We start from the raw sequence: 23,176 nt of genomic DNA, 5'->3' as shown, positions 1-23,176 counted from the left end.
GGAGCCGCTGGCTGCTCGTCCGTCAGCGGCAGAGGCTGTCAGTCTCACATTCAGGAGGCCGGGATGTGAGCTGAATACGGAGGACGTCGATGATGAAAAGAGGCTTTACAGGAACATTTGTACTAGTGTGTGTGTGTGTGTGTGTGTGTGTGTGTGTGTGTGTGTGTGTGTGTGTGTGTGTGTGCTCTTCTAACAGCAGCATTTCCCGAAATCTGTGTGGACAATAGGAACAGAGGAGGATGTGTTGAGACTTTCTCTCCGCGGTGATCTCAGTGCAACTTAATCAAGGAGCCTGAAAGCGATCCTCTGTGGTGGTTCACTGGTGTTCTGCAGCGGCATGTGACCTGAAAGGAACACTTCACCCCGGAGTGACCATTCATATCTCTCCTCCTCTCTCCTCCTCTCCTCTCCTCTCTCCTCTCTCCTCTCCTCTCTCCTCTCCTCTCCTCTCAACATGTAGAATAAAATGTTTTTAATGTTTCTGAGCTTCGTTCTGGTCCCTTTTTCTGACGTGATGTGTTCACGGGCCGTCGGACAGATGAAAATCTGACAAAAGATGGCGTTTTTTTTACAGCGTGTGACTGTGATAAACTGTGATCGTTTATAGAAAACGTGCTTTTCAATCACGTCGGCGGACTTCTCTCTGGTTTCTGACTTTCCGTTCTCCGTGGAGACGTGAGAGAGAAACACGTCTTCTTCAGGAATTCGACACAGGACGAGTCGTCCACACGCAAAATCAAAAGACACTTTGTGAGCTCTTTTGGTGACATTTAGTCAAAAGGAAGGAGGAGAAACACTGAAGCTCGTCTCAGAAGGACTCCATGTCTTTGCTGAAGTGACGTGTAAATGTCTTCAGAGGCGGAGAAATCATTTCAAAGTATTCTCTCTCTCTCAGAAACAACAGATGATTGTGTTGCAACTGTTGATTGTCCTCACAGCGACACGATGCCACGTCCTCTGTCCAGTACGCCCTTCTGTCCTCCTGTCCTCCTGTCCTTCACCTCTCTTCTCTTCACTCTCTTCCGTGAGTCTTCGGTCTCGTTCATCGCTTCTTGTTCTCTCAGTCCCTCGCTAGGAATTCACTTTTGGATGACGCTCAAAGACAAACCGAGAGAAAGAGTCACTCCGGCGCGGCCGTCTGTTCTTCCTTCATTAATTACGAGAGAATCCAAGCGTCTCTGAGCTCCAGAGAGACAGACCTGGACTACTCCAGGACGTGCACGTGGACAAGAAGTGTGTGTGTGTGTGTGTGTGTGTGTGTGTGTGTGTGTGCACAGAAAGGTGGAGACACAGATAGAGAACATGTCCATGTGCGTGTGGACGAGGAGATTGAGGTCTTTTATCTGTTGCTGGAGGGTAAACAGGAAAAGATGGAGCCCTCAAACTATTTCCTCTTCCTCCAGACGTTCCCTCTCTCGTCTACATCAGTGGCTGTCAGGACTCCAGTGGAAACACCACCTTCTTATTTCTGTCTGTAGCAAACAAACAGGTTTTATAAAACATCACAGAGAGCAAAGAGGAGACAGAAAAGAGACGAGACAGTTATCCAGAGGTTCTATTCATCTGTGTTTAAGCTCCAAAGACATGCAGCTCATAATTAATATGTAGCAAAACTATTTCACCATCTCTCGCTGCTGCGTCGTTATGTGAAGACGAGGTGTGAAGCTTCTTAGTTTTGGCTTTTAGCCACTAAATAATAAAGTTCTTCAATGTTTCCTCCTAAAGAGCACGCCTCGGTGACGGGTCCTTACTCTGTCAAAGTTAATGAAAGAAGAACATGAAGACATCGTAGTCTGAACATAGACGGCAAACTTTATCACTCTTTTCTGCAGACCAGATCCTTCTCTTCTTACCTTTCACAATAAAAACCCTAGACATGTGGCATTCTAAGAATCGGACGCAGGTCGTTCCGACACAAAGCTGCTTTTGATTGGAATGATCTCCCTCGTTCCTCTGCTTCAGGACCTAAATCAACCTGTTGATGCTTTTACCCCCCCCCACAGGGAAAGCTTCCTGACCCCAGTCAGCCCAGAGTCCTGTCCCCTGGTCCAGGCCTTCCTGGCCGAGAGTCCTCGCCGCCTGTTCCTGGGTCACGCCCAAACGCAGCTGAAGACGGGCCTCCAGACTCAGGAGAGACACCTCTTCCTCTTCACCGACACGCTGCTCGTCGCCAAGGCCAAGTGAGAGTCCTCCTGTGTGTCCTCTTGTGTGTCCTCCTATGTGTCCTCCTGTGTATCCTCCTGTGTGTCCTCCTGTGTGTGTCCTTCTATGTGTCCTCCTGTGTGTGTTCTCCTGTGTCCTCCTGTGTGTCCTCCTGTGTGTCCCGATGAAGTGACAGACGATGAAGGAGTGTGTGGTTGTGTGGTCCTGCTGTCTTTCCCTAAATTCTCCTTCAATCTCTCGCTCTCTTCTCTCTCTCTCTCTCTCTCTCTCTCTCTTCTCTCTCTTTTCTCTCTCTCTCTCTCTCTCTCTCTCTCTCTCTGTCTCTGTCTCTCTCTCTTCTCTCTCTCTCTCTCTCTCTCTCTCTCTCTCTCTTTTCTCTCTCTCTCTCTCTCTTCTCTCTCTCTCTCTCTCTCTCTCTCTCTCTGTCTCTCTCTTTTCTCTCTCTCTCTCTCTCTCTCTCTCTCTCTCTCTCTCTCTCTCTCTCTCTCTGTCTCTGTCTCTCTCTCTCTCTCTCTCTCTCTCTCTCTCTCTCTCTCTCTCTCTCTCTCTCTCTCTCTCCAGTATATAATTATTTCCCGGCCAATTAAATCCATATGAAGCCCGGCTCAGATCAAAGCCACACTGGCCTGCTTCAGGCCTTCAGTACGGGGCTCCCCCCCCCCCGCCCACAGCGCCCACACACACACACACACACACACACACACACACACACACACACACACACACACACACACATGCCCGTGTTCAAAAATAGAACCTTAAAGAGCACATTTATGTTTTTTGAAGTCCACACACACACACACACACACACACACACACACACACACACACACACACACACACACACACACTTCTGCTGTGTGTACTTGTACTTACGGTACTCACAGCAGGACCTCGGTGGTCCGTCCTATAGGAGCAATGGGCCAGTGGGCGGAGCTGACCCTTCCCGCACAGACGCTATTATTGGCCGCTTCATTGTGGTTTGAACACCGGGCGAGTCTGAGGAATGTGTGTTGGTATGTGTGTGTGTGTGTGTGTGTGTGTGTGTGTGTGGACTTTTCCTTCTGTATGATCACAGATGTAGCAGTGGATGAATACACTTCTACTCAGCGTCTTAAAATAATGAAAGAAGAAAATTTAAAAGTTAGATTGCAAAAGTAGGGGATCCCAGTTGGTTCCTTGTAGAACCTCTTTTATTGCAAAAGTAGAGGATCCCAGTTGGTTCCTTGTGGAACCTCTTTTATTGCAAAAGTAGAGGATCCCAGTTGGTTCCTTGTGGAACCCCTTTTATTGCAAAGGTAGAGGATCCCAGTTGGTTCCTTGAGGAACCTCTTTTTATAAGGGACCTTTGGGTTTTAATGTAATCTTGGTAGAGTTGTTCCGATACTGATACGAGTATCAGAAAGGCCTCTGATACAGCCTGAAATACTGGAGCGGGTATCAGCGAGTAGTCTAGTCTAACGTGGACTACGCTGCGTCTCCTGCAGGTCTCCCACCCACTTCAAGGTGAAGGCTCAGGTCCGAGTGTGTGAGATGTGGACGGCCGGCTGCATGGACGAGGTGTGCGAGGGCAGCACCAACCCAGAGAGGAGCTTCGTCATGGGCTGGCCCACCTGCAACTGCGTGGCCACCTTCAGGTACACCTTCATACACACACACACACACACACACACACACACACAACGCTGGATATGACCACATGTGACTCATCTTATATAACTTCATTCTGCACGTCTGCTTGCATTACATGACAGTTATTCATGCCCAACATATTTTCTAAAACGCTTCCCTGAGAGAGGACACGATGTTCTGAGATGCACGATATAGACTCAATCCATCCGCAGTAGATAACCACACACACACACACACACACACACACACACACACTCACACACATGCAGCGCTGCATGTTTGCACCTTTCTCGATGATGCACTCATTCACACGTTACATTCTGCATCAGAAGGAATCGGTCATAGCCGGAGGCAAAGTCTGCGGTTCAAACGTTACGTAACGGATTACAGACAGTTGCTCTGATTATGTTTCATCTCTCTCTCTCTCTCTCTCTCTCTCTCTCTCTCTCTCTCTCTCTCTCTCTCTCTCTCTCTCTCCTCCTCTTCAGCTCTGAGGAGCACAAGGACAAGTGGTTGGCGCTCATCAAAAGGTAAATGTGTGGTTTGGCTAGATGTGACTCGGATGGAACAGAAGGGCTTTAAATAGAAGATGTGAATGAATGCATGCTTTACAACTAATGCACACATTGTCTTCACGGCTCAGATGAAGTCATATTGAACATGCATTAACATGAGCTTTTATTCATTTTGTTTTCATTGTGTTTTCTCTGCACACAGTCGGATAGCTGCGGGCAAAGGCAAGGACGACCCCAAGACCATTCCTCTGAAGATATTCGCAAAGGATATTGGAAACTGTGCATATGTAAGATCCTCCTCTGTGATTTGCTTCAGTGACGTCGCCCACAGTGCTGCCATTTATGCGACACGCAACTAACTAGTAACTTTTCCATAATGTTGGTGAAACGCGTCCACCAGGCCAAGACGCTCGCGGTCAACAACACCGACAGCACCGCCGACGTCATCCGCACGGCTCTGCTGCAGTTCGGCATATCGGTGAGTGAAAGTGTTCAAAGCGAGGAGGAACCAGAACCAGGACTGAGATTCATTTAAAATGTACGAAAAGGAAACTGTTGAACCTCTGTTCTCTGTCTCTCTGTGTCCAGGGCTGCGTTAAAGACCACCGGTTGTGGGTGAACTCCAGTAAGGAGGAGCCTCCGTACCCTCTCATTGGTGAGCTCCTCTCTCACACACCGTGGTGTGAAACGTCCCTCCCGACTCCAGACGGGACGAGTTCTGCTCCTCGCTCTCGTATCGTATCACATACCGGACCTCTAACCTCTGACCTCCCATTCAGGCCACGAGTTCCCCTTCAGCATTAAGATGAGCCACATCCGGGACGGCGGGAGCTCAGGACCGGCGTGGGATTCGACGAGTCCCACGGACTGTCCTGGGGTGCTGCTGCTGGACCAGTGTCTCCCTCCAGACACCCAGTGCCAGTTCATCCTCAAGCCCAGCAAGGCCTCCCCGGGACAGGCTCCGCTCACAGGTGAGACAGCCGGTCTGGACTGTAGTCCCCGTTCTGGGGGGGGTCCGACCCCCCTTTTTGTAATGAGGTCACATGAACGGTTCAGTAATTCACCAGAAGTTTGCTTCTTTTATCCGTTGTGACATCAAATGTGGAGTATTAATGCAGGGAAATCAAAAGCACTTCCTCAGAACTGTTGTGAGAATGAGTCAGGAGGTGAGGAGGAATCGGAGTTGCTGGGAAAGGAGTTAGCGGACGAGGGGTCACGGCGAGGGGTCAGGAGAGACACAGAGTCGGGAAATAAGAAAAACATCCGACTGACAAAGAGGAAGAAACCCCAGAAGAGATGGAGAGAGAGAGAGAGAGAGAGAGAGAGAGAGAGAGAGAGAGAGAGAGAGAGAGAGAGCGAGAGAGAGAGAGCGAGAGAGAAAGACAGAGAGAGAGAGAGAGAGAGAGACAGAGAGGGAGAGAGACAGAGAGAGAGAGAGAGAGGAGGAAGATGGAAAGTGAAAAGTGATGACACGGCTGTTGAGAACGCCTGAAGGCCAGCGGAGGTGAAGGAAAGAGAAACAACAGACTGAGAGAGATAGAGGAAGGAGAAGGGGACTTTAAAAGAGAGAGGGACAGAAAGAATGAGGAGGAGGACGAAAGAAAAACAAGAGGATGGAGGACGAGGGAGGAGGAGGGAGGAGGAGGGAGGAGGAGGGAGGAGGGAGGGGGGGGGGATGGAAAGAAGGAGGAGGGGATGAGGTTCAGAGGAAAACAAGTTGAGGGTAGAAATGTTTTCCAGTCGAGGAGGCTGCAGTCTGCCAACCACAAGCTTCAGATTCATTCGCCTCCAGCACAACAGCGTCGTACCAGCTGAGAGTGTGTGTGTGTGTGTGTGTGTGTGTGTGTGTGTGTGTGTGTGTGTGTGTGTGTGTGTGTGTGTGCTAATTACAGGTAAAATAAAACGTATTCTTGTCTATTTTTCCACATCGCTCCGGGAGTTTTCCTTTTGCAGCGTTCTGCTCCAGAGACGGATTATTCCTCCGTCCTCCTCCGTGAGCGGGAACACTCAATGTCCTGACACGCTGACTCAGCACATATCTCTGGAAATGTGTGCATTTGTGGCGACTCGAGGAAATACTATCGCAGTACTTCTTTCAATACTTACTTCATAGTACCGAGTTTGAGACACTAGCAGGCGGTACATGGCGGTTTCCCAGGTGTGCATCGGGCACATCTGTCCTGTGGAGAGTCAAAGTAAAGATGGCGTCTGCTCCTCTGCAGGAGGAGGTCCAGACCTGCTGTTAAAGTTGCTTTGACCCATGAAGGCAACTCTCTCTAACATGCTGAGCTGCTAACATCGACATGTCAGACCTGCAGACACACACACACACACACACACACACACACACACACACACACACACACATGCAAACCTCAAACTAAACGGTGCTGTTGAGCGTGAAGGCGGTTCTGTCCTCCTGTCTCCGTCTCCTCGGTGTCTTTCTCCTTCACAAAGCTTCTCTTTAGAGCCGTCTCACCTAAAACATTTTTTTCGGACAGACAAAGCATTCATGCGCGCTGAATAAACACTCCGCAGCCTGAAAAATAAATATTACAACACCGGCGGTGAGTCATCCAGCATTGCCGTGTTTACGTCTGAAACCACAGCTCACCTCTTCCTCTTCTCCCCCCCCCCCCCCCCCCCCACCACCACAGAGCCTGGTCAGCAGAAGTCCTTCAAGAGGAAGAGGTCTCTGATCAACTGGCCCTTCTGGAGAGGCTCCAGCTCTCAGCTGGACGGCCTGCCCCTGTCCCCGACCTCGCCGTCCCCCACGCAGGGACGGCTGTTCGGACGACCCCTGAGCTCCGTCTGCTCTCCGGACCACGGGCTGCCCAAGCCCGTCATGGTGAGCCGAGCGGCGGGGTCACGTAGGCCAGCTGGGGGGGGTGGGGGGGGTGGGGGGGTATTTTGGGGGAAGGGGAGATGTAGTGGCAGCAGACTGTGCTGCTGTTAGATTGCTGCTCGGTGGCTAAATGACAGAATGGTGGATTAAAGAAACACTGGAGGTGGAAGTGAAATCTCAATGTGATGAATAAGCAACCCGCAGAGCTTCCTGTCTGATCTCGTGGTGCTCCACAGAACCCTTTTAGGAAGTCCAAACCGGATCTACATTGACAAGTTAACCTGCTAGTTTTGTTCTTACGATTCTATGAACCCTAATCCTTGAAAAACCCAAATCATTGTTTGATGTCTCTTCTTTTTCCTCACTTAAAGCTGCAGATGCGTGAATGTTTTTTGGTTTAAAACCTGACTGAGCGTATTAGAACGAGGTCTTTGGAGCTGTGGGTGGTGCTAACGGGTCCCGTGTTCCCTCCAGGACATGCTGGTGTTCCTGTACCTGGAGGGGCCGTACACCAGGGGCGTCTTCAGGCGCTCCGCCGGGGCCAAAGCCTGCCGGGAGCTCCGGGACAGACTGGACCACGGAGCCGAGGACCCAGAGATCACACACCAGTCCGTGTTCGTCATCGCCGCTGTGCTCAAGGTAACACACGCACACACACACACACACACACACACACACACCACACACACACGCGCGCACACACACACACACACACACACAAGCTGCCTCGTCTCACCGGTTTGAAACCCAGACGATCAGAAAGCGACTGATGTGCGTCCAAAGTCCCGTTAGGTCCAGACGGGATAATCTGTCTCTGCACAGCCAGGCGGGCTGCCGGTCTCTCTCACACACACACACACACACACACACACACACACACACACACACACACACACACACAAGGTGCTGCTTTGTTCAGCCTGCAGCGCCGGGCCTCCGGGGACCAGTTCCAGGTTTTATACCCGAGCCGGTTCATCTCCCGTCTCCATTGAGGACCGAGTCTCACCGGAGACAAAGACAATGTTGTTGAGGACTTGATGTTATTATGTCAAAACGAGTGTTTTCAGGTAAAACCACAGTGAGATGGATGCAGTCATTAGATGATGAATATTGGTCTTTTGCATCCAGGACTTCCTGCGCAGCATCCCGGGCAGCTTGCTGAGTGCGGATCTGTACGAGCAGTGGATGGAGGTGATGGAGGGGGAGGGAGGAGACGAGAGGACGCGAGCTGTGCAGAGGTAGGATCCTCTCATTTAATGCCCAAATCCTCCTAAATCCTGCGGCTCATTTTACAGCAATAACATGTTACTCAGCACACACACACACACACACACACACACACACACACACACACACACACACACACACAGACACAAGGAAGAGACCTGACGTGTTGTGAAGGCTTGTGGTGGTTCCACGTCGTACTGTGGCGTTAGTGGAGAACACACACTGAGAGAACGAGTGTTCTCATGTTCTCATGTTCGCATGTTCTCAGGTTGCTCCGCCTCCTGCCTGGCGACAACCTGCTCCTACTGCGTCACGTGGTCGCCGTGCTGCACTGCATCCGAGGCAACGCCCACGACAACCAGATGAACGCCTTCAACCTGTCCGTCTGCATCGCTCCCAGCATGCTTTGGGCTCCGGCGCCGGGCACCCCGGAGATGGAGGGGGAGGGCACCAAAAAGGTGAGGAGGAACCCACGACGGACACGGGACACGAGGGCTGAGACTAAAATACTATCGTTAACGTAAACCTTGAGGGGAGATCATGCGTCCGGTTGTGTGTGAGCGTGCATCTGTCTGTCCGTCCACTGCTAATATCCCATAATCTTCTGGTTGTATAGAAGTCTAGTCTAAAATGACTCTACTTCTCTCTTGATTTATTCCCTCAGTAAACATTGTAAACATGAGTTTATGGTCTCAATCTCTAGTTTACAGTCTTCTTCAATACAGCATGATGTTCATTTAGTACATTATGCTCCATTTAGAGTCAGTCAGCCAGTCCTAAGAACAGGACTTAAATATAAGAACAGGACTCAAATAGTCCATCAGGCCACATTTTGACCTTTCCGTCGAGGCTAAAAGAAGAAGGTTTGGCCTCGTGTTGAACCGGAGTGTCTCCATGTTGAATTCCAGACTGTCAGGCTCTGTTTGACTGACGGATGAGTCTCTGTCTCTGTTGTCTTCACCACCTGTGAGAGGTTCAGTGAGATTCAACTCGTCTTTGTTTGGGAGTGAAGAGGAAGACGCATACTTCTCTAGTTTTCATTATTGATTCTGCTGATTATTTTTCCAAATTAATTAATATATGTGAATATATATATATATATATATATATATATATATATATATATATATATATATATATATATATACTGTATATATAGTTTTTAGGGATGCTAGTTATTTAGTCAGCTTTGGATGGAGGCTAACTGTTTTCAGTCTTTATGCTAAGCTAGCTACACTAAGCTAAGCTTAAAGTATAGATATGAGAGCGGTAGCAAAATGTCAAACTGAACAAAACCACAAACACACTGGGGGTGTAGTGCTAAAAGTGTGTGTGTGAGTGTGTGTGTGTGTGTGTGTGTGTGTGTGTGTGTGTGTGTGTGTGTGTGTGTGTGTGCAAACTCTGAGGATTTTAACATTTCAGTGGAATAGTGGAAGCAAACTGTCTCCTCATGAGTGTGTACGTGTCTCTGTGCATGGTGTCTGAAACACATGTGACCAGACAGACAGACAGACAGACAGACACAGAGACAGACAGACAGAGAGAGAGACAGACAGACAGACAGAGAGACAGAGTTTGACAGACAGGTAAGAAATTGAGATTGCGTGCACACATGTTCACATGAACACAAAGCCGTTTGTCAGCAGACAGTTTCCCTGCGGATGTGTGTTGTTGACCCACTAACACACACACACACTAAACCAGTCACACACACACACACACACACACACACACATTAAACCAGTCTCACACACTCAGTCACGTTCGCATGTCATCGCTGACAAACTAAGATCACAACATTCTTACTCTGCTGAGCTAATCTGCGCTCAGAGCGAGACGTGAGGAAGGCTTCACACCTTCAGGCTGACCTACTGCCAACATATCTGTGTCTGTTTCACCACTTACAGGATCAATAGGAACAATAATAACAATATCTCAGAGGTGTAGCCGTGCATTCAGCTTCATGTGTCTGAGGAGTCCTGATGAAGGAGTGGAGATAGTGAAGCAACATTACTCGCTAGTCGACTAACACTCACTTAAATCTGGTGCTTACCAGAGAAGTGTTCAGAGGCTTCTTGGAAATAAGTCATTCAGCTGGAAAAACATGAAACATGAAACATGAAACACGACGACCGGATTAAAGGAAGCGTAGTGGACTGAGACCAGAAACACAGACTAGTGGACTGAGAGGAGGACTCTCTCTCCTGTCCATCACAACCTGGCCAGTTAACCTGAAGTGACCTCATCCCACAGTGGAAGCCCCCTTCAGCCCACCACCACCTCCTCCACCACCACCTCCACCACCTACCCACTGACACACACAAAGCCTTCTGAGCTGTGTGTCCGTTTGGACGGTTACAGTGTGTGAGCTGCACACAGTCTCTGTGGGTGGCTGCTTTGCTTATCTTCTCCTGTGTGTGTGTGTCTGTGTGTGTGTGTGTGTGTGTGTGTGCGTGTGTGTGCGTGTGTGTGTGTGTGTGTGTGTGTGTGTGTGTGTGTGTGTGTGTCTGTGTGTGTGCGTGCGTGTGTGTGTGTGTGTGCGTGTGTGTGTGTGTGTGTGTGTGTGTCTGTGTGTGTGTGTGTGTGTGTGTGTGTGTGTGTGCGTGTGTGTGTGTGTGTGTGTGTGTGTGTGTGTGTGTGTGTGTGTGTGCGTGTGTGTGTGTGTGTGTGCGTGTGTGTGTGTGTGTGTGTGTGTGTGTGTCTGTGTGTGTGTGTGTGTGTGTCTGTGTGTGTGTGTGTGTGTGTGCGTGTGTGTGTGTGTGTGTGTGTGTGTGTGTGTGTGTGTGTGTGTGTGTGTGTATGTGTGTGTGTGTGTGTGTGTGTGTGTGTGTGTGTGTGCTCGAGGTGGTTGAGGTTCACTGAGAAAACATGCAAAGAATTTCCTACAGAATCCTGAGGCCAAGTGTGTGTTTTAGCAGGAAAAAGTGTGTCGCCGAAACAGCCCTCTCTTTCACACACACACACACACACACACACACACACACACACACACACACACACACGTCAGCACAAATAGCCACAAATACCTAAATCTCTCTTTGGCAAACACTCCCCTGATTGCTCTCCCTCTCACACACACACACACACACACACACACACACACTGCTTGTTTGTGTGTGCAGACGGTGTTTTTTTCTGGGAAGAAAACTTTGAGAAAATAACAAAGTGTGATTTCGACATTTCCCTCTCTGCGGTCAGGGCGGTTTAAACTGAGCGTGGGTTCCCGGCTGTGTTCCTGGCTGGTTTCCAAGCTTATCTGGAGAACTTGTACGTGAAAGCGTGAACGTTTCAGACTCCACATCTTGAGATGGAGACAGAGGAACCGAACTCCTGCTTTGTGTTTTTGATCACATGCAGCTCGATGGTCTTTCCTCTGCAGCCCGCTGGACGCACGTGTTGCATGAAGACCTTAAAAATACTCAGGAGTGACCCACTAACACACACGGCCGTGACTTTACCTCCGTGCAAAAGAAGTCCGCTCAGATTGAGGGCGAGTTGAACACATCCTACTGAGCGGGAGGAGGAGGGAGGAGGAGGGAGGAGGAGGTGAACGTCTCCTGGACGCCCGAAGGCTCTTTGTAGCCGAGCCCTGAGTCACGTAGTGACTCCTCTCTGAGTGGAATGCTGACTGAGTGATTGAAGGAGGACAGGGAGGCTAACTGAAAGAGAGAGAGTGGTAGAGAAGGAGGAGGAAAGGAAGGAGGAGGAGGGAAGGAAGAGGTAACAAGGGTAGCGACGAGGAGCGAGCCGGTGTAGCGTGAAAGTGTGGTTAATTAGCAAGGTAGCTAGCCGCTAAATTTAGTAAAATATTTAACTTTAATGCCGTCAGAGTGTAGGAAAGCACATCTCTATCTACAGTAACATACTCTGTTTGTTTATCATATTTCATACTTCGTAGGTTCTCTTCATCAGGAGTGAATGGACGCCCTGCAGCCAATCAGCATCGAGTGTTCCCCTCGCTCATGACGTGATTTATTAACTCGTGAACATGTCAGACGTGCCGTTCTTCAGGAATGAGGCCGTCAGAATGTCCTTCGTGCACCGATAGCAGCCGGGTGTCTCTGAAGGGGAACGTGTGTCACAAACGGGTTCCATCGGGTTCCTTCACCCCGCAGGCTGTAGTGGCGTCGGCCATGTTGGAACCAACGAGGACAGACGAGACGTTTGTGCGTTCGTTGTTTGCTTATGTAAGCGTAACCGTCGCTGCGGGTTGCGGGGTGGAAGAGCTCGATATTACCCATAATCCCAGCAGAGCGTGGCCTCGGGACTCTCATCGTTAGAGCATATCTGAGGAGAGGAGGTGAAGGTTAATGTTGCCGTCGCTCTCCGGTGACACTTACTGAGGGATTATCTGAGTTATGCAACAGCTCTCATCTCCCGTCGTCTGTCAGGTGAAACAGTTTGTCTCTCGTGTTTTTAATCCGTTTTTTATTCATCCAAACACGGGACAGAGGACATCACAGTGCTTGTCCTAGAAACACTGTCCTCAGTGCAGCCCGGTGGTGTGCTGTCAGTCATCTGACGCACATGGACGCCATGCAGACGTACCAACATCTGGCCCCACAAACAAACAAACAAACATGGCGGCCCCACAGAGCGCGTTTGTCTCTGCCGTGTTTTTCCAAAAGTGTCGCAGCAAAAGTCATTTATAAACCCGACAGACGGAAACTTTCCACAAGTCGAGGACGTGTGTGTGTGTGTGTGTGTGTGTGTGTGTGTGTTTAGTAAATCCAGTGTGTTTAGTTTAAATAGTCCTTTGAGGACAGATTCCCGCTGCGCTGTGAAAGACTTCTTAGAAGCGTTTCAAACAGCTCGTATTTGAAAACTGTCAGAAAACTCCCGTTTCTCTGTGTTGGTCTTCCAACAGAACATTTGAGTGAGTGAGAATGGAAGCCAGCGCATGATGTCATACGTTATCATCAGGACGATATCCAGAACCCGGAGTTTGACGTTTTCTTGGAATGCAAACGCTCGAGTAGTTGGAGGGCAAACAAAACGAACCGAAATGAAGATGCGGGACTCGCAGCGTTGGACCCTGAGGGTTCAGGGCTTTAAGGCCTTAGGCCAGAACATCTGCACAACCATGAGCTCAGCAAGCTGTGAACCAGGCGGTGTTCTGTTCCCCTCCCTGCAGGTGTGCGAGCTGGTTCACTTCCTCATCGAGAACTGCAGCGGCGTCCTGGGAGAAGACGTCCCGTCGCTGTTCAGGAGCTTCAGCCAGAAGAGCAGCAGCAGCGACCACGGATCAGGTGAGAGGAAGGAGTCTGAGAGGCGTTTGAAAAAGACGTCCGAATACATCGGTGAATGTGCAGAACTCACTCTGTAACGCACAACATCTGCTTTGTGGTTGAACACGTCAGGTTAGGAAGTAGAGGAGAAGCAGGAGTTAAACACTGATGATTGGTCCAACAGCTCCTTAACTCAACAACCTTACAACCAGCCTTCAGAGAGACTCTCTCTCCGTGCGCGATTAGACGACCTCGGCTGCTTCAGGCCCGTTGATTGGGGTCAGCAGTCGTTCCGCTGATTGCCGGGGTCACGGCTCCTCGTTCATAAATAACCTCCCGGAGGTGAAAGGAGTGCGCGGCGAGGACGACGCTCTGTCCTCTGTGCTCCTCTCGCGGCTGTGTGCTTTCAGTGTAAATAAATGTTTGGTCTGTCTCAGCTTGGATTGCTAATTTTGGTAGCTAGTAGGCGGAAAAATTGCAGGATGCATGCATGAGAGAAGACGTCCGCAAACGCTGTATAATTTGAGGACTTTACAGGAAGTGTGACGGTAAAGTTAGACTGGAAGTAAAGACTTTGTGTATCTTTGGATTGAATTCTCTGGATCTTGATTTGTCTGTTTCTCCGTCTGTCCCCCTCTCGTGTCTTTCCTGTCCCAGATGTGTCGTCCTTCCAGATGAACGACTCGTCCTACGACAGTCTGGAGAACGAGCTGAACGACGACCCCGAGTCTCCCTTCCAGGAGCAGCTGCCGCTGCGCGACAAGGACAAGCCGGACAGCCGCAGCCGCGACTCCGTCATCACCCTCAGCGACTGCGACCCGGACCCGGACCACGACGGCGACCTCCTGCTGCAGCTCCCCCCGCTGGCCAGACCGCGGAGGTTCAACCCGGTGGTGCGACAGGTGCGCGCCCGCCAGGCCAACGGGCCGTCGCAGGGTCCCCGGAGGCTGAGGAGGAGCTCGGAGCCCGCCTTGGCCCTGGCGAGCGCTCCGTCCTCGGGCGCGGCGGCGACGGCTCACGCCGATAAACACCGCCTCCCGGTGAGGAAGGCGAGCTACGACGACGCCATGGAGGCGGGCGGGGGCGACGAGGTGTTCCTGGAGCAGAGGCTGAGCGGGCTGCAGCTGAAGGAGGAGGAGGAGGACGGATGCGAGAAGGGAGGAGCCAAAGTCCAGAACGGCGGGCGGAGGAAGACGAAGCACGCCCCTCTGCCTCCGCTGCGGCTGGACGCCAGCTGCTCCAGTCTGTCGTCACCGGCGACCTCACCCACAGGCTCCTCCCTCAGCTCTTTAGACTCCGCCTTCTCGCAGTACTCCACTGACTACGCCACCAACGGGGCGCTTCCATTGGCCGAGCCCGCTCCTCTCTCCCCTCTCTTCCTCGGACGGCCCCAGCTGTCGCCCAGAGACTCCCCCCCTCAGAGGGAAGCCCCGCCTCATTGGCCTCCGCCCTCCCAGGCGCCGCGGACCAACCAAACCCCCCCACACCAACACGGTCTCCACCCGAACACGTGGTTCAAGAAGGACCGCCGCCTGTCCCTGAGGCACTCAGAGGAGGACTTGCCGGTGGTAAACGGGAAAACCCTCCCGACCAGTAACGGCTACCAGGACGCCGCGGCGCCGAACCAAGACTTCCGACGGAGATCCAGCAGCCCTCCGTCCTACCAGCAGGCTCTGAAGCAGCTGCAGCGCAACCGCTCTCCGTTCTACCGGGGCACAGAGAAACCCCTGACCATCAGAGAGCTGAGGCAGCTCCACGACCAGACCTGCCCCCACGGAGCCCCGAACCCAGACTCCCAGACAGGAAGTGAGGCCAGAAACGAGTGCGTTCAGCCCCCGCAGGGTGTTTTCTTCGGACAGAACGCCACCACCCTGGTCCTCCGGAGGCAAAAGTCTCACCCTCTAACTCCGTCCGCGGAGGGACACAAAGGGAGCCAGACCCTCCCCCGCCGAGCGTCCGAACCCGCCGAGGTCACCGCGAGCTCCAGCCTCACGCTGGGCAGACCTTGCGCCTCCAAAGGTCAGCCCCACGACGGCGGCCTGCGAGTGTCCGAGGTGGAGCCCAACGGCGGCGAGCCACGCTTCTGCCTGTCTCCCTCCGCCACCCGGGCCGTGCGGGACTACTTCTCCTCCCAGGGGCAGGAGGATGCGGACTCCTGCCTGCGGAGGAGTCAGGAGGTGGCGCTGGCCATCGTGCAGGGGAAGAGGGAGTGGCAGAGCAGGAGGTGCAGCGACCCGCGAGTGGACGACTTCGACCAGCTGTTTTTTGCAGAAGAGTCGTACGTGTAAATAAGAAGAAGAGTGACTGAACCGTCTTCATCTGGTGTGATAATTTTCCTCATAAACGCAGTTTAGGTTTTAGATTTAAAATCTTGCTTCCGTCTCTTGTGACATTGTGACAAACATTTAGATTGATCGGTTCTTATTTGTCTTTGTATTTTAAGTTTGAAAGCAGTTCGGGATCCTCCGATAATCATTTGCTGATTCTGTGAATTTGTTGCAGAGAAGATGTGAAGAAACGGTTTCATTGCACATCTGTCACGGGTCAGAGTCGCAGCTCTTGTGCCAAAATCTGGTTCCTTTGACAAATATGTTTCTCTGGCAAAATGAAGGAAGAGGAGTTCTTCAGCAATGAAAGTAAAAAGGACAAAGAAGCCTTTTCTTTCATCCTCTGGAAGCTTGTTAAAATGATTTATTTTAAGACTGGTGGGAAATCGAGGCCATGACACGCGTTAAATTATGCATTTAACTTTACTACATCTCGTTGTTCTTGTGCAGAAAGAAACTCCTGGATGTCCCACACGGACGTTTAGTAATCTCTGTTAGATCCGGTCACGCCGGCTGTTGTGACCTCATGCAAACACTACGAACACGACTGTTTGCTCTCTGTGATGTGACGAGCCAGAGGAGGACAGAAAACATGTGAGACGTCTTCTGTGAAGCGTTCGTCTGAGTCGGTGAATCGACACGAGCCGAGTGTGTGTTCACAAGAGCCGAGTGTGTGTTCACAAGAGCCGAGTGTGTGTTCACATGAGCCGAGTGTGTGTTCACAAGAGCCGAGTGTGTGTTCACAAGAGCCGAGTGTGTGTTCACAAGAGCCGAGTGTGTGTTCACACGAGCCGAGTGTGTGTTCACACGAGCCGAGTGTGTGTTCACACGAGCCGAGTGTGTGTTCACAAGAGCCGAGTGTGTGTTCACACGAGCCGAGTGTGTGTTCACACGAGCCGAGTGTCCAGACACGGTGGACAGGGTCGTCCTCTGTGTCTCTGGTTTAAGTCGCCACGTGTCCTCAGCAGGAATGTGAGAGAACGTGCCGCTGAGGGAGAAATCTCCTTCTATTCTCGCTAGTACAGCGCTTCAAACAAGGACACTGTGTGTGTGTGTGTGTGTGTGTGTGTGTGTGTGTGTGTTTTGTCCATCATGTTATGATATTTCTTGCTCCGGTGCAGATGTTTCTGAGGCGACGCTTCACAGTAAACGACCGTATTTCACTGTTCATCCATTCTCTGATAGTGTATGTGTGTGTGTGTGTGTGTGTGTGAACACACTCTTGTAGATGATGTATTCTGAGCACAGATGTTTTCACGAGTATTAACATGAACACGCTGTTATTATGAAGCAGGCGAGGTCGTCGTCGTCTCGTTTCAGCGTTTTAAACGGTGTCAAAATGTCCTTTCATCCTGTGTTATTAATATTATAATTGTTATCTCCATTACAGTGAATTGTGTGTATAGTTCTGCATATTTATGATACAGAAATATATATATAAATATATATATAAATATATTACCTTTGTTACTTCGGTATGTTGTGTTTGTGTGAGAAAATCAAAAGTGTATTTTTCTACATTCTGCTGCTGCTGTCTCTATAGAAAGTATATTTGCTACGAAACGCACCATTTGTATATTGTGTACATTTGATGTCCGACGCTCACGAGACCAAAATGTCGTTGATTTTAATAAATGTTGCTCTTGGGAAACGACTGCAGTTCAAACTGAATTCATTTTCTAGTGTTTAATAAAGAAGTGTTTCTGCATGACGGGGATCAAAGGTGTAGTTCAGGCAGAGACACTTGAACATTCATATCATAAACTGTTAGAAGCTCGATGAGGCTCTTAAAGGGACAGCGTAGGGTTAGACGGCATCTCGCCGTCGTAGATGACGACCATAGAAATAGAATATTTGACTTGGAGGTCAGAGGGACACGAGAGCCTCGTTATCTGTAACCAGTGTAGCATTAAAAGACAAGCTAGCTAACTATAATACTGTAATATGATAAACATAATGCGATGTGATGTCAGCCCATGTTGTGTTTGCAACATTTGAGGTATTTGATACATACTAGAATTAAAAATGAGATTCAACATCAGCTGGAGAGGCTGAAGAAGTGAGAGGACTTCACGGTCCAGGTTCAGGTCCAGGTTCAGGTTCAGGTCCCAGAGAGGTTTGTAAACCTGACGTTAAACCTAAGTTAACACAAGAAGCCTTTGCCTTTGTTTCTCTAACCTTAGTTTATAATCCTGTTTGAAAACCACAGTCCAACGAGACTCATGTATCTTCAGAGAACACCTTGTTGGAATGAGATACAGACACAGTCAGATTTATACAGCGGTGTGTCTTCTTCTGCTCATACTTTCCACCAGACGTTAAGATCTACATGTTGTTTTGCTGGCCTGGTGCTCCTCAGAGGAGGGGGTCGGGTTGCTCAGCAGTCTAGGTGATGTAATCCAAACACAGCCTCTGTTGCATCATGGGAATGTCTCCCACGTAAAACATTCCCGGTTCACGGGTTTTCCTTTTTTACGAGGCCATCTCGTGGTGCTTGTGCTCCGTCGGACTGGAGGGACTCAGTGGAGGAACCGGACCCCCCAACACCCCCAACACCCCCTGTCTCCACTGGGTTACACCATGCAATCAATGTTTAGAGAAACAGTTCTTTGTGTTCACTTGTCTTCTAGCCACGTCCACCTGCTCATCACCTGTCCTTCCACTGTCACCTGTTTCCACTTCCCCTCGTCAGCCCTGCAGGACATAAGCTGGTCACTTGTCTTGTTAATTCCACTTTGACACACAGAACACGTTCCTGCAGTATTTGGTTGTTTGTGTTTGTTGCTGCTGGCGCTGCAGGTGCCCCTCAGACCCTCAGACCCTCAAACCCTCAGACCCTCAGACCCTCAGACCCTCAAACCCTCAGACCCTCAGACCCTCAGACCCTCACGGTAACAGTAAAGTCTGCTTTACTTTAAAGGGCGATAAGGGAGAATCCCCACGCCGGCTCCTAGCTCTCTGTGCGATGAGGTCACGCCTGGAACGTCCATCCCTCTCGTGAATTTATGTCAAAAACAGCAGTCGGCCGTGTTTTCCTCCCTAACGCTTCACCGTTGACCCACTCCGAAAAGCATGCAACTCCCTGCAGCACAGGAGCCCTGGAAACATTCCCTCCTAACACAGAGTCGTGTGGTAAATGTATGGGACTCTAGAGGTTCAGACTCATTTAAAAGAGAAACATGTCAGGTTTTTTGTTCGACGTGTTTCACATCTAAATACCCGTAAATTTGCAGAAGAATTTAGGACCTCCAGCAACTTGAGTGTGTGTGTGTGTGTGTGTCTGTTTGCGACCATGAAAACATGTGTTTGTGCACGTCCATCCGTGCACACGTCTCTATGTGTCCCTGTGTGAACTTCACTGTGCGTTCACATGAAACCTTCAGGCTGCGTTGGCAAAGAGACGTGAACTCACAGCTGGTCCTGCTGGTGAAGCAGTGAGGTCGGCGCTACGGGTGACCGGCTTAATGTGACTGCTGATTATCAGAGGCGGCCGACGCTGATTAGCTGACAGTTTGCATGACTTCATCGCTTCATTGAGAGTCCAGAGAACCAGACGCAGCGGGGAATTAACGCACACTGAAATGAGAGGAGAGTCGTTCTTTCTCACGTGTTTCTGGGCGTCGCTCTGCTGCTGGAGAGACGACGACGTCCGTGGACCAAGTATGAGACAACGGGTCCCTGGGCAGAGACACGTTACGGGCCCCCCACGCCTCCTACATACTAAGAGCCACAGATTCAAAGAGACACATCTTTACCTCATACCTTTGTAGCCGTGTTGCGGCTTTGTAGTCCTTTTGCATCTCTTTTTGGCTGTTGTACATCTCTCTGTAGTCGTTTTGGGTCTCTTATTAGTCGTTTTGAGTCTCTCTTTGGTCATTTTGAGTCTCTTTGTAGTCGTTTTGAGTCTATTAGTCGTTTTGAGTCTCTTATTGGATGTTTTACATCTTTCAATAGTCGTTTAAAGTCTCTTTGGTCGTTTAAAGTCTCTTTGTAGTCATTTTGAGTCTCTTATTGGACATTCTGTCTCTTTTTAGTCTTTTTTTGACTTCAACCAGAAGCTCTGGCCCCTTGTGTCAAGTAGTGATCTATCCATGACTGCCTGTTCAAGTCCTTACATGATCAGGTAGACGTGCAGGGATGCACACACAGGAACACGTTCTCTCACTCATTGACTCAGTGCTTTTGTATTGGTGTCCCTTTCATGTGTGCGTCGGTGAGGGTGGGTGGGAGGACACAAGAGTCTGACCTTTGCTGGCATTAAACAAAACGGATGAGGTCTAACTTTCATCCAGCTCTTTGTCCTCCACCACCAACGCTCTCATCCACGTTAAAGTCCTGCTTTGAAGATCCTCTTTTTTCCTGCTCCAACCGGGGAACCCCCCGGATGTTCCTCGGGGAATCCCTTCATACGGGGACCGTACATCTCGAGGCTACCTTTAAAGCTCTCTGCTGCAGATCAAGATGAGGAGCACAGAGAGGAGCACAGAGAGGAGCACAGTGAGGAGCACAGAGAGGAGCACAGTGAGGAGCACAGAGAGGAGCACAGCGAGGAGCATATTGATAACGTTACATCCGCAGCCTTCTTTACATAACGTCACGTAAACAGTGTTCAGATGAGACGATGAAGGAGTTCATTGGTGTGGATCAATAAAGAACCAGATCCAGGGTCAGACAGTGAAACATGGAAGCACACATGAGAGGAGGAGGAGGAGGAGGAGGAGGCTCTGACCTATGAGTAAAGCCAAAGTTACCCCCCTTTATTAAAAGCACATCGCCCCCCCCATCAACACCTCCACCCAGGTCCCTGTTGAAGGGGTCGAGTGCTTCACTTCTTTAGATCACTGCACGTGTTCCTGAGGCCATGTTGACCGTTAAGCAACAGACTGAGGACTTCTTCTTCTTTATAAAGGTCCTGAACATCAACCCCTCTGTTCACAATCACATGTGTGTGAATATATCTGTGTGCAAGAATGTTTGTTTGTCTGTCAGCAACATCTGGTGAGGTTTAATGTAATATCTACAAGAGTGCTCCAGAGAGAGAGAGAGAGAGACAGAGAGAGAGAGACAGAGAGAGAGACAGAGACAGAGGGAGAGAGAGAGAGAGAGAGAGAGAGAGAGAGAGACAGAGAGAGACAGAGAGAGACAGAGACAGAAAGAGACAGAGAGAGACAGAGAGAGACAGAGACAGAAAGAGACAGAGAGAGACAGAGAGAGACAGAGAGAGACAGAGACAGAAAGAGACAGAGAGAGACAGAGACAGAGAGAGACAGAGAGAGAGAGAGTCTGTCCTGTTCAGTCAGTGTGTAATTTACACCACAGAAACCATCCGTCTCTCTTATTACCCCTTATTACCAGCTCAAGCTTTTGATGTGACACAGACACACACACACACACACACACACACACACACACACACACACACACACACACACACACACACAATGTTATACAACCCACCAAAACCCCAATGAACCTGTTTTACAGTGAAAACTAAAGTCAACACTTGAGGGTGAGAAAGAGCATGAACAGCATCAATAACAAATAAATACAACATAAATACTATCATATAACAAACTTTTAGCACAGGAAACATTAGGAGACCGGTCTCTGGGATAAGTGTGTTTTGAATCATGGCCTGAGGGGGGACCTGAGGGGGGACCTGAGGGGGGGCCTGAGGTTGGGCCTGAGGGGGGCCTGGGGGGGGGCCTGGGGGGGGGCCTGGGGGGGGGCCTGGGGGGGGCCTGGGGCCACTATCTGGGTAAAGGTGTTGGATGTATGAAGCTTTATTTTCAATATGCTGTGTTGGCTATTGTTTTAGTCCGAGGGATGTGATTCAACAGCATGACCTCAGAGGAAGAGCTTGGCAGGCATGTGAAACCGCAGTGTGTGTGTGTGTGTGTGTGTTTTCCCTCTTATTACCTGGTCATGGGTGGCCATTATATTCATGACCTCCGACCCTGTTACATAAGCTCCCTTGTTAACTACGCTCAGGCCTTTTATTACAGTCACTGCATGGGTATCCACAACTTTCTGTTCGGCCAAAATGTTCAGTGTGCGTTTTATTCTGCTGCCCAAGAAGTGACTCAGTTCTGGCTCTCAGGTTGTACAGCGCCTGGAAGCCATGTTGGAGGTCCAAAGCTCTTTGTGCAACAGAGACTGTGTGCAGCTATTTGAGTTTTACAATGCAAAACTAAAGCTGCCCTAACACAGTTAATCCCTGTGTTTGAATCCTCAATAATCCGCCTCTCTGATTTTGCGTTTCGAAAAATATTTACTGAATTTAAAGCTGCTCCTACAAACCTTCATGTTCTGTTGGTTTTGTTGGTCCCTGTGGACTAAAGCTGTAGTGTCTCTGAGCACCAGAGTCCCTTTAGAAAACCTCTCATTCTACTGCAGCAGGGTCTGACAGTCTGACCCTCTCAGTCCTGGTTCTGGTTCTCCCGTTGCCTCCCTTCCCTCCAGTGGGTCCAGCAATACGTCCTGGGTCTCCAGCAGAGAGGAGAAGCTCTGCTCCTGGAGGAGGAGGAGGAGGAGGAGGAGGAGGAGGAGGAGGAGGAGGAGGAGGAGACGCTGCTGCTGCTGCTGCCGCCGGGAGCTGAGCTCTCCTCCTCCTTCCAGAGCTCTGACTGCAGGTCCAAGGCTGCAGGTGAAGCCGGATCTGGGTCTGTCCACGGTGGACCAGGTCTCTGCCGGAGGATCTGGGTCTGTCCACGGTGGCGCCGATGACGAGCATTAAGAACAACTCTGTAGAAACAGACCATCTTCTCTCTGATGGTCTCTCTACTGATGGAGGTCTGATAGAGGATCAGGACTACACTGAGACTGGTTCATATAGAGGATCAGGACTAAACTGACACTGGTCCATATAGAGGATCAGGACTACACTGAGACTGGTTCATATAGAGGATCAGGACTAAACTGACACTGGTCCATATAGAGGATCAGGACTAAACTGAGACTGGTTCATATAGAGGATCAGGACTAAAATGACACTGGTTCACATAGGATCAGGTCTAAACTGACACTGGTTCAGAACCAGATAAAAGTTCCTCACTGTCACTTTAAAGTAGGGTCACATGTTACATAATAGCGTGGGTGGCACAGTTAGTCACGTGTTGATCATTGAGTTCCGATTCACACTCAGAGCAGTGAGTGTGATGTATTGTCTGGTTCATCATTGCCTGGATCTGTCCCCATGATCCTCTGCCAGGATTTCATCGACACTCTGGAACAACCAGA

The 23,176-nt window shown here is 50.1% G+C and overlaps 1 protein-coding gene across 1 annotated transcript in view; it reads left to right on the top strand.

The window, feature by feature from the left end:
* LOC137892111 (rho GTPase-activating protein 20-like) overlaps positions 1–17,591 on the top strand; it is a 23,876-nt gene extending 6,285 nt beyond the window's left edge. Inside the window, exons 3-15 of the mRNA XM_068737037.1 lie at positions 2,004–2,180; positions 3,651–3,800; positions 4,284–4,325; positions 4,513–4,597; positions 4,711–4,788; positions 4,899–4,965; positions 5,090–5,281; positions 6,968–7,158; positions 7,630–7,794; positions 8,284–8,393; positions 8,651–8,840; positions 13,517–13,631; positions 14,268–17,591. Coding sequence (XP_068593138.1) covers positions 2,004–2,180; positions 3,651–3,800; positions 4,284–4,325; positions 4,513–4,597; positions 4,711–4,788; positions 4,899–4,965; positions 5,090–5,281; positions 6,968–7,158; positions 7,630–7,794; positions 8,284–8,393; positions 8,651–8,840; positions 13,517–13,631; positions 14,268–15,898 — 3,193 coding nt within the window. The 3' untranslated portion in view covers positions 15,899–17,591. The remainder of the gene's footprint in view (positions 1–2,003; positions 2,181–3,650; positions 3,801–4,283; positions 4,326–4,512; positions 4,598–4,710; positions 4,789–4,898; positions 4,966–5,089; positions 5,282–6,967; positions 7,159–7,629; positions 7,795–8,283; positions 8,394–8,650; positions 8,841–13,516; positions 13,632–14,267) is intronic.
* The last annotated feature ends 5,585 nt before the right edge of the window (positions 17,592–23,176 follow it).

The sequence above is a fragment of the Cebidichthys violaceus genome, unplaced genomic scaffold (genome assembly GCF_023349555.1).
Source record: "Cebidichthys violaceus isolate CVI_PGR_0920_01 unplaced genomic scaffold, fCebVio1.0.p SCAF_11, whole genome shotgun sequence".
NCBI lineage: Eukaryota > Metazoa > Chordata > Actinopteri > Perciformes > Stichaeidae > Cebidichthys > Cebidichthys violaceus.
Note: the sequence above shows the minus strand (reverse complement) of the source record. Positions and strands in the feature narration are given on the sequence as shown.